Genomic DNA, 11,817 nt, shown 5'->3' with positions numbered 1-11,817 from the left:
AATTTTAGGGAGCAGACACACACACACACACACACACACACACACACACACACACACACACACACTGATATGTTCCCCTAAAAAGGTCCAGAGTATGAGGGAAAGTAACAAAAAGTGTCTGGGTGAAAAAAAGGAGACAGGGAGGCAAAATGGTTAAATTAAAGAGTTTTATTAATGCTTCTATTAGTAACACTAGTACTGTGGGATCTAGCAATACACAAGTACGGTGCAATGCAAATACACAGCCCGAGTTTAAGTAAAGTCAAAACATTGTTATTGTATTAGGTCTTATCTGTTAGTAAATCCTTAATAGAAAATTCTGGTACAACATATGCACAGCTATTTCTGGATCACAACACAGTCCTGGGCTAAGGCTAGAAAGGGAAGGGAACTGGCTGAAGTTAATAGAGGAAAGGGAAAGAAAAGCTGAGGTTGTGGGTGAATGAAACAGATGATTGTTGCATGGTGGGGCAGGATGTAAGTACAGAGAAAGGAAGGAGCTAACAGGGAAGCAGTCTCCTCAATGCTCCTGTCACTATTGCTTTTTCTTCTTCTCTACCCATTTCTATTATTCTTGATTCTATTGCTCGTCTTTTTCTTTCTAGAGAACTCCTGCTGTGTTTAAGTGTCTTGTATTGTTTCCTCATAATGAGGAATGATCATAATTCAAACAATGTGGAGAGCAACAGTGCTCCCTAAAGGATGAAATAATTATAGCTGTTTCATGGCATGACAGCTGTGTGAGCAGTCACTGATATGTGGTTTATTTGGTGCTCTCCAGAATAACTGCTGCTGTCTGCATTAGAGAAGGTTTTTGTTGAAGAAGGATAGTAGATGCAACACTGTGCAGCGCTGGCAGCACAGAAATACATGGCGCTGTCCACAGACTCTCTCAGCTTTGGAATGTGAAAAGTTGACAGCTTACTTCCTTCACCTGTCACTTTATAAATGTTTTCAAATGCATCTTCAACAGCTGTATAGGTAAATCGTGCATAACCGAGTAGAATCATTTCATTTTTCCCCCGGAGACTGCTTGTACCACTGTATCATATCAAATTTATTGTTTGAATGGTTGCAGTGTATTTGGATTTCCTCTCCTGGGGCCTTAATGAGGGCAGCTGGAGTCTGATGAACGCCAGATTTTGGGACTTCTGCAGAATAAAAGTTCAAAAAATAAAAGCTTTAGAGGTAACAAAAAACTTTAAATATTTTAAGAAGATTTTGTAAGTTTGAATTGAAGATACCTGTTAAACAGAACGACAGCGTTCCAAAATGGATGATGAGTCTGATCATGATCCTTACATTGATGAAAACAAAGGTGTGACGAATATGAACAGAGCTGCCTGAATGTAAAGGAAGAGGCGGGATCTACATTATGTGTGTCACTTCATCATCAATGCATTCTTCTGTGTGGGCTAACACAGGAAGAGATGGTTTTATGGCTGATATCACTGGTGATTTCCTGCCATAAACAGCAGCTAGATGCAGGTGCGCTCTTCCTCGCTGCTTATTTATGTGGCGTAATATCATGTAGGGTTTTTGTAAAAGCAAGACGTTAACTAGCTCACTGTGTGTACTAGCTGCACAGTAATAACTACCGCTGTCTTCAGCTTTGAGTTTCTCCACTTCAAGCTGTGATTTTACTGACCCATCTCCACTAATTTTGAAAGATTCTTGGAATCCATCCTCAATGGTTGGGTTTCCATATAAAATATATCCAATCAGTTTAAGAGCAGAGTCACCCCTTGGCTTCTGGTACCACAATATTACGTTGTATGTACTCTCTGAATGGTTGCAGCTGATTCTTGTTTCACCATGAATACTTCCTAATATTGATGATGGAACCTGCTGAACTCTTGTGCACAATGAAGGACCTGTGGTGAAAGTGAAAAGCAATATAAAGTGAACCAAAGGAAAAATGCCAGTTGTGAGCAATAAGTTCAGTTTCAAACCTACACAAGCAGAGAAGCAGAAGAATGATCCTGGTGATGATTCTCATCATAATGTCTTTATGTTCCTCTTTGTATCTGCACTGAGTGAGAGGCTGAACACTTGCTGTGGGTTACTTAAAGGGGAGGAGACAAAAATTATGATACCAAGAAGGTAAGCAACAGAATGTGCCAGTATTGAAGCAAGAAGGTTTCTGGCTTGACTCTCCTGGTCAGCTGGGGGTGTTTGCAGGTTCTTCCTGCAGCAGTGTAGGTTTTTCTGTGTACCCTTAAATGGAATAAACCGTTTATGTGTAGTGTATATTCATTACACTGTCTATCAGTGCTCAAAACTCAAAAAATATTTGGCTGAGTGATAGTTCCCCCACTTTTTCTTATCAGTGTGTTATAAAGTATATAAATATAATGATATAGCAACCAACTGTTATTGTAATGTTATAGCAGTCGGCCAGTTTGCTGTACACTTATTTCTCTCGTTTTCAAAGGCACTATTCCCTGAAAGCTGTTGATACTAACTCATCTAAAACGAATATCATGGAACTAAAGCAGGTTTAAATACCAGAAACAGAGAACCAAGAAATGGATGATGATGATGATAATGATGATGATGAGAGCTGAGTTCATGTTGATCTTCTTTAAAGATTACTCTTACACTGAAATATTTTCGGGAGCTGTTAAGCATGATGAGGTAAATCATTACTGCTACCATGCACAATTTTAATACTAGGCAGTTTCAATTAGGCCGTGTGTCTAGTTGTACAACACAATCCAAATAAATGTGGCCTTTATTCACAGAAAATTCCCTTTTCAGGTACTTGTCTGCTTGTGACTATTCATAAAAAACTATCAAAAACATAAAGTAAAACTCAGATGTAGTATAACATTTTATTAAAGTTGCTGTGTTAAACATTGAAATAGATAAATTAGCTTGTAAATAAATAAAGTGTAACTGCAATAAGACATTCTTATCTTAGATCATTAAAAAAGGAATGCTGAACCCTAACCAAGTCCTGACATCAGTAACAGGTACAGAGCTCCCCCTACAGACACTGATATCTTTAGTTTATCAGTGTGCTGTCTGTAGAGGGTATTTGTGCAGCTCTTTAATCCACCTGCATCACTGTGTTCACTCACAGAACAGAAATACACTCCACTGTCTCCAGGCACCAGCTTCTCCACTGTCAGAGATCCCGTCTGTTCATTGGTCTTTGTTGCTGGAAACTTTTCCTCACTGAAGCCACTTTCATATGTGTGAGTACTGTATGCAGTTGTAAAAACAATTTGCTTCATTCCCTTCCCTGGCAACTGCTGATACCAATACATCTGTCGATATGCAACCCCCTTAGTGTGGCTGCAGTTCATTGTGACAGACTGACCCTCGGTACTCCACAACAGGGGAGTCTGTGAGACATCGCTCCCACCAGTTAGACCTGAGAATTAAAAAGTCACATCATGTAACAAGACCTCCAACAACTTTTCTATATGTTAACTAAAAAAACAGCATAGCAGCTTTTACTGTAAAATAACAACTTGTAAAGTACCTCCGATACAGAGCAAAGCTGCAGAGAGTTTGATCAGAGCAGCTGTGATCATCACTGCATTCTGAGCAAACTGAAATAGAAACCACAGTCAACTGTCAGCGGGTGTGATATATGCAGAGATACACGTGGGAGTGTCACATTACTGTGAGACAGTGTGTGTACATACATACTTGAAGTTTATTTAAGTAGAGCAGATAATGGAAACTGGATCCTGTTCAGCTCTCTGCTGTGTCTGTATCACTGTGCTTGCTCACGACACAGAAATACAAACCTCTGTCTTTTGGCTCCAGGTTCTTCACTGTCAATGTCCCACTCTCAGGAACTGACTTGCTGGCCGAAAATTTCTCTGTGCTTAAATTTCCATAGTCATAGTCATCACCATTTTTGGCTATACTTATGAACACAATTAGTTCCAGAGATTGTCCTGGTAGCTGTCTATACCAGCACATCTGGAAATAGACATCACCCTTTGTGTGGTTACAGTACATTGTTGCACTTCCACCCATCCTTTCCCACAGTATGGGAGTCTGTTGGACATCACTTCCATCAGTACCACCTGTGTGTACAACAGTTAAAGTTAATCAAGTAAACTTTTTAAGTCTTGCACTTGACAGTTGTCGCCTTCTGATAGCTGGAATATATAAATGCTGATCTTACAATATTTTACCCTCAACTAATGACAGGTTCATAAATGTTGTCACCTTATAAACTTTACCTTTAATCCAGAGCACAAATACCAACAGGGTGAGCAGACCGCATCCAGTAACAGTCATGTTCTCTGTTGGTTTACTGTAGTTACAGAGATAAGAAGAATTTCAAACAGGTAGTATGATATGTATGATGTTCTTTGATCCTATAAATTGGTGTGAGAAAAAAAATCTGCTCACACGTCAAGTAAAATGCATAGATAAAAGCTGTACAGGAGCTCCCCCTACATACAGATCAGTCACATTGATTAGCTCAGTGGGCCAGGCTTGAAGTTCTGAGCTGAACAAAGCATTAAAATTGGCTTCAGAATCAGTCAGTTAACGAAGATAAAGAATTATGAAAAGTTTATGATGCTATCAGTTGAAATATTAAAATATCTGCTGTGAAGGCTGGTCTTTCATAAATATAAAACTGAAAGTTGCAAGAAATTGATGTCTTATTTTTAGTAATCAGACTTGTATACTAGTTGGAGTACTTCAATTGTCATAATCAAGAAATGTTGAAACAAAATTATGTTTTCATAGCTGAATGTTAAGTTGATCTGACAGTTCATTTTAGATGTGTTTTTTCCAAAATGGTTCAATATGTATGATAAGACACAGGCTAGGGTAATAACCATGTACTATTTCCCTGTAATCCCAGTCACTTTTGTACTGATACCAAAATTACTGGATCACTGTGTTGTTTGTGAGTGCCGAAAACAGTACGGTCAGATAACTAACATTTGCATGGATGTGTTACATCAGCAGAACATAGTTAGACCTTGGTGTCTAGCTTTGGGCTCAGCTTTTCACATCACTCTTGGGAAGTGATGAGTAAATTTGTCCCCAGGCTCTACAGCTGTGTTTTGAGTTTAAACTGCAGGCAGCAGTGCAGATCAGAAGTGTGAGACGGTTTAAAATTTGGAACATAAACAAATCATCAAATGAGAGGTTGTGTTTTGCACATTCTGTGAAGAGACTAGGGAATTTTATGATGCCGTGCAGCTCACTCTATCTGCCTTAAAGAGCTTCAAGATTTGTCCCTCAAAACAGAGGGACATATTTTACAGGACTTCCAACAACTCTAAAATAAAAGAAATACATTCTAGCATAACTACAAAGGTAACATAAGAGCGTATCTTGTGATTTGTAATGCAATGTAAGGTAATGAACTTCCAGTATAGCATCAGTGATTATTCTTGTGATCTGAGCAAACTGCAATAGAAACAACAGGTCTAACAGATATATGAAGAATTGTATTTGGCAGTTCCACAGTGTTGTGTGGCAGTATTTGAGGTTTCCCTACAGATGATGGGAACTTTGCCCAGAGGTTTTTGTTCAGCTCTCTTCTGTGTCTGTATCACTGTGTTGGCTCGCAGCACAGAAATACCATCCTTTGTCTTCTGGCTTCAGGTTCTTTAATGTAAATGTCCCACTCTCAACAACAGGCTTGCTGGCTGAAAATTTCTCTTTGTCAAAATTGCCATAGTCGTGCTCATCATCTTTTTTCCCAGTTGTTGCAAACACAATTAATGTCATCGTTTCTCCAGGCAGCTGTCTGAACCAGTACATATACCTATAGGTAAAATCCTTTGTGTGATTACACTGCATTGTTGCACTTTCACCCTCCCTTTCCCAAAGTGTGGGAGTCTGTTCAACATCACTTCCATCAGTCAGACCTGTGTGTAGAACATAAGTTACACAAGTGTATATATTACATCTTGCGGTTATCCTTTTTCCCAAATGCTGTCACATTTCTGGGATATCTACTGATCTTAGAGTATTTTACCTTTTGTCCAGAGCACAAACACCACCAAGCTGAGCAGACTGTGACTGATAATAGTCATGATCTACAGCTAAGAGTCTTGTACAGTTTTTAGTGTAGTTAGGCTAATATGAAGACTTACAGGGAGGCGTGTCCCTGCAGTGAGTGGCATCCACTCATCCTGTGGGTTAATGCAAAATACTCTTTCTGTCTGTTAAAGAGACATGGTGTGGTTGTACTTGAGGTTGCAGACAATGGGAACTTTGCCCAGAGGTTTTTGTTCAGCTCTCTGCTGTGTCTGTATCACTGTGTTGGCTCACAGCACAGAAATACCATCCTTTGTCTTCTGGCTTCAGGTTCTTCACTGTGAATGTCCCACTCTCAACAACAGGCTTATTGGCAGAAAATTTATCTTTTTTGAAATTCCCATAGTCGTGCTCATCATCTTTTTTGCCCGTTGTTGCAAACACAATTAGTGTCATGGTTTCTCCAGGCAGCTGTCTGAACCAGTACATCCAACGATAAGTAGCATCCTTTGTATGATTACAGTACATTGTTGCACTTTGACCTTCCCTTTCCCACAGTAAGGGTGTCTGTTCAACATCACTTCCATCAGTCAGACCTGTGTGTATAACAGTACTAGTTACATAGGTGGACATTTAAACTCATGCAGTTGACAGCTTCATAAAGTTTGTTCATTTCTGACTGTTAGAATAATATTGGATTTTACCTTTTATCCAGAGCACAAATACCAAAAAGCTGAGCAGACTGTGTCCAATAATAGTCATGTTCTAAAACTGAGAGTCACATTCATCTACCAGTGTAGTTACACAGCTATAAAGAGTTGCAGGTAGGTGTGTCACTGTCACAGTGTGTGACATTCTGTGAAGTCGGTTGGTTGAGTTTGGTGACGTGAGAGTTGCTCAACTGAAGCAAGCGTCTCTTTAAAATTCTGGGGAATCAGGCTTTAACTGACCTGATACAACACATGTGGTCAGTTCTGATCTTGAACAACAATATGATAAGCACATTCCTTCTTAAAACAAACAGCTATCCAATTTAATTACATTTTTTTCAGGTAAATCAGTAGAAAGTGTCAAAGTTCATTTTCATTGTTTCCTGTGTTGTTTTTTTATTTCACGTGTGTTGTTGGAAGGCAATTTCGAAAAGTTTGTTTATATATCGTGAGGGGTGTGTGAGCATAAATATCGTACAATTAACACTGAAGGTAAGTATACTTTCCTCTTTGTCCAAAATTAATGTTGTGATTTGTTTGTGTATTTATGCTTATTTTTCTGTTCATTCTGACTGTAGCAGTACAAGAAAATTATGCTTCCAGATTGCAGAGGAGTTTTATGATTGCATACCCATTGTTACTGCAGATATTGCTTAGTATGACTGTAAATCTGAACAATGAGCATTGAGCGCCCCCTACAGATAATTAAACACGCTGATGTCTTCAGTTCATTGTGAAACCATAGTCTGGGTATTTGTGCAGCTCTTTAATCCACCTGCATCACTGTGTTTACTCACAGCACAGAAATACACTCCACTGTCTCCAGGCACCAGCTTCTCCACTGTCAAAGATCCAGTCTCATAACTGCTCTTTGTTGCTGGAAACTTTTCCTCACTGAAGCCACTTTCATAAGTATGCTGAATTTTTGGAGCTGTGAAAACAATTTGCTTTATTTTCTGTCCTGGCAGCTGTTGATACCAATACATCTGAGAGTAATCAAAATTCTTAGTGTGATTGCAGGTCATTGTGGCAGACTGACCCTCTGACTTCCATAGCAGAGGAGTCTGAGAGACATCACTCCCATCAGTTAGACCTGTAGGTGTGAAAAATCAAATTATGATACAGTGCCTCATGAACACCACGAAATTTTAGCATTAGATTAAAGCTGAAGACACAGGTTATCTGGTCTTCAGCATCACGATGAAACATACCTCCAAACCAGAGCAAAGCTGCAGACAGTTTGATGAGAGCAGCTGTGAACATCATTGTGTTCTGATAACACTGTGAGACCAGACTCGGTCTTTTTCTGTGTTGGGAGGTGTGGTATGACAGCAGAGATGAGTCACAGGTGGGAATGTGTTTGAATATTTTTATCTTGTAACACCAGGTGCTTCACTGTAATAATACAACCTTATGTGTGACTGCATATTTAACAGTGTGAAGCAATATTTTCATCTAATTGATCACTTCTGCTGCAATTCTCTTTGCACTATTTAATCTTGTTCTGTGATTTTGTTAGTAACTGTGCCAGAAACATGTATGGGGAAAGCCATTTATGTCTGGGAATGTTTGTGGTGTCTGAGGTCCCCCTACAGTTTATGTCATAGTAACAGTTGTGAACACTGCACTGAGGTTTTTGTTCAGCTCTCTGCTTCGTCTGTATCACTGTGTTGGCTCACAGCACAGAAATACCATCCTTTGTCATTTGGCTGCAGGTTCTTCACTGTGAATGTCCCACTCTCAACAACAGGCTTATTGGCAGAAAATTTATCTTTTTTGAAATTCCCATAGTCGTGCTCATCATCTTTTTTGCCCGTTGTTGCAAACACAATTAGTGTCATGGTTTCTCCAGGCAGCTGTCTGAACCAGTACATCCAACGATAAGTAGCATCCTTTGTATGATTACACCACATTGTTGCACTTTGACCTTCCCTTTCCCACAGTAAGGGTGTCTGTTCAACATCACTTCCATCAGTCAGACCTGTGTGTATAACAGTACCAGTTACATAGGTGGACATTTAAACTCATGCAGTTGACAGCTTCATAAAGTTTGTTCATTTCTGATTTTTAGAATAATATTGGATTTTACCTTTTATCCAGAGCACAAATACCAAAAAGCTGAGCAGACTGTGTCCAATAATAGTCATGTTCTAAAACTGAGAGTCACATTCATCTACCAGTGTAGTTACACAGCTATAAAGAGTTGCAGGTAGGTGTGTCACTGTCACAGTGTGTGACATTCTGTGAAGTCGGTTGGTTGAGTTTGGTGACGTGAGAGTTGCTCAACTGAAGCAAGCGTCTCTTTAAAATTCTGGGGAATCAGGCTTTAACTGACCTGATACAACACATGTGGTCAGTTCTGATCTTGAACAACAATATGATAAGCACATTCCTTCTTAAAACAAACAGCTATCCAATTTAATTACATTTTTTTCAGGTAAATCAGGAGAAAGTGTCAAAGTTCATTTTCATTGTTTCCTGTGTTGTTTTTTTATTTCACGTTTGTTGTTGGGGGACAGTTTCTATGTTTCTTGTCCAGAATTAATTCAGTGACATGTATGTAGATTTATGATTATTTTTTTCTGTTCATTTTGACTTACAGAGGAGTTTTATGATTGCATACCCATAGTTACTGCAGATATTGCTTAGTATGACTGTAAATCTGAACAATGAGCATTGAGCGCCCCCTACAGATAATTAAACACACTGATGTCTTCAGTTCATTGTGAAACCATAGTCTGGGTATTTGTGCAGCTCTTTAATCCACCTGCATCACTGTGTTTACTCACAGCACAGAAATACACTCCACTGTCTCCAGGCACCAGCTTCTCCACTGTCAGAGATCCAGTCTCATAACTGATCTTTGTTGCTGGAAACTTTTCCTCACTGAAGCCACTTTCATAAGTATGCTGAATTTTTGGAGCTGTGAAAACAATTTGCTTTATTTTCTGTCCTGGCAGCTGTTGATACCAATACATCTGTAAATAATCAACACTCTTAGTGTGATTGCAGGTCATTGTGGCAGACTGACCCTCTGACTTCCATAGCAGAGGAGTCTGAGAGACATCACTCCCATCAGTTAGACCTGTAGGTGTGAAAAATCAAATTATGATATAGTGCCTCATGAACACCACGAAATTTTAGCATTAGATTAAAGCTGAAGACACAGGTTATCTGGTCTTCAGCATCACGAGGAAACATACCTCCAAACCAGAGCAAAGCTGCAGAGAGTTTGATGAGAGCAGCTGTGAACATCATTGTGTTCTGATAACACTGTGAGACCAGACTCAGTCTTTTTCTGTGTTGGGAGGTGTGGTATGACAGCAGAGATGAGTCACAGGTGGGAATGTGTTTGAATATTTTTATCTTGTAACACCAGGTGCTTCACTGTAATAATACAACCTTATGTGTGACTGCATATTTAACAGTGTGAAGCAATATTTTCATCTAATTGATCACTTCTGCTGCAATTCTCTTTGCACTATTTAATCTTGTTCTGTGATTTTGTTAGTAACTGTGCTAGAAATATGTATGGGGAAAGCCATTTATGTCTGGGAATGTTTGTGGTGTCTGAGGTCCCCCTACTGTTTATGTAACAGTTGTGAACACTGCACTGAGGTTTTTGTTCAGCTCTCTGCTTCGTCTGTATCACTGTGTTGGCTCACAGCACAGAAATACCATCCTTTGTCATTTGGCTGCAGGTTCTTCACTGTGAATGTCCCTTTATCAGCAGTTGGCTTGGTGACTGAGAATTTTTCTTTACTGAACTCTCCAAAGTCTTGATCATCATCTTTTTTGCCTCTTGTTGTGAACACAATTAGTTTCATTGTCTCTCCAGGCAGCTGTCTGTACCAGTACATCTGGAAATAGAGATCACCCTTTGTATGGTTGCAGCTCATTGTTGCACTGTCACCCTGATATTTCCACAGTATGGGGGTCTGGGTAACATCACTCCCATCAACGTGACCTATGTATGTAGAACAGTACAGAATTCCATATTGAACTCTGATTGCTCACATCCTTCAGCATCATATCAAAATATGATTAAGGTATATTTACTGCAGCATGACAAATGCAACTCTATATAAGTTTGAATGTTGATTTTGTTGCAACTTACCCAATTCCCACAGCAAGAAGACTGCCAATGTGAAGAGAACTTGTTTATTGATGATGACATCCATCTTTTGTTGCTCAGAAACTGAGCCACAGTCTCACACAGATTAAATGAAGAGCTGCTGATGGGAGTGTCTCTGCACTGTGAATTGTCAGTGATGTTGATAGCATAGTGGTACAGTGGGTCCCCCTTCAGGACATCCCAGTACATTAACTTTAATTCTTTTCAGTACCTTTGATTATGATTATGTGAATTATTTTCAATAGATCAGGCAATGACAGAGGTTTGACGTTACTGCAGACATATTTGAGTGCATCAGATTATAGTGAGACTATGTGTGGTTGTACTTGAGGTTTCCCTACAGCAGAGCAGGTAATGGGAACTTTGCCCAGAGGTTTTTGTTCAGCTCTCTGCTCTGTTTGTATCATTGTGTTTACTCACAGCACAGAAATACCATCCTTGGTCTTTTGGCTCCAGTTTGTTCACTGTGAATGTCCCACTCTCAGCAACAGTCTTGCTGGCTGAAAATTTCTCTGTGTCGAAATCTCCATAGTCATGCTCATTATCTTTTTTGCCCGTTGTTGCAAACACAATTAGTGTCATGGTTTCTCCAGGTAGCTGTCTGAACCAGTACATCCAGAGATGGTCACTACCCTTCGTGTGATTACACTGCATTGTTGCACTTTTACCCTCCCTGTCCCACAGACTGAGTGTCTGCTGGACATCACTTCCATCAGCACCACCTGTGTGTAGAGGAGTGAAAGTTAAAGAAGTAAACAATTTAACTCTTGCAGAAGACAGTTTCCCAAAATGTTAGATTTCTAGAATATGCATGATAGTCTTACACTACTGTACCTTTTATCCAGAGCACAGATACCAACAAGCTGAGCAGACTGTGTCTGGTGATAGCCATGTTCTAAAACTAAGAGTGTCTTTATTCTGTCAGTGTAGTTACACTGATATGAAGAGTTACAGGTAGGTGTGTCACTGCAGTGTGCAACATTGATCATGTGGGCTGATGTA

At 39.6% G+C, this 11,817-nt stretch overlaps 1 long non-coding RNA gene and 3 gene segments (V, D, J or C); all 4 read right to left on the bottom strand.

Annotated features, from left to right (window-relative positions):
• Positions 1–228: 228 nt before the first annotated feature.
• LOC120739613 lies at positions 229–2,951 on the bottom strand. Its single transcript, XR_005697251.1, has 3 exons — positions 1,957–2,951; positions 1,245–1,874; positions 229–1,151 (listed from the first exon to the last, which is right to left on the bottom strand). It is a non-coding gene; the product is annotated as an uncharacterized LOC120739613 (long non-coding RNA).
• Positions 2,952–9,370: 6,419 nt separating this feature from the next.
• Positions 9,371–9,938, bottom strand: LOC120739595. The segment is given in 2 exon segments: positions 9,371–9,765; positions 9,884–9,938. Coding segments are annotated over 2 exon segments (420 nt in total).
• A 193-nt stretch (positions 9,939–10,131) lies between these two features.
• LOC120739597 lies at positions 10,132–10,871 on the bottom strand. The segment is given in 2 exon segments: positions 10,132–10,647; positions 10,798–10,871. Coding segments are annotated over 2 exon segments (405 nt in total).
• A 323-nt stretch (positions 10,872–11,194) lies between these two features.
• LOC120739598 lies at positions 11,195–11,732 on the bottom strand. The segment is given in 2 exon segments: positions 11,195–11,537; positions 11,650–11,732. Coding segments are annotated over 2 exon segments (399 nt in total).
• Positions 11,733–11,817: the final 85 nt, after the last annotated feature.

The sequence above is a fragment of the Simochromis diagramma genome, unplaced genomic scaffold, assembly GCF_900408965.1.
Source record: "Simochromis diagramma unplaced genomic scaffold, fSimDia1.1 OVJJ01000304.1, whole genome shotgun sequence".
Lineage (NCBI taxonomy): Eukaryota > Metazoa > Chordata > Actinopteri > Cichliformes > Cichlidae > Simochromis > Simochromis diagramma.
This window is presented reverse-complemented; position numbering and strand designations above follow the sequence as displayed.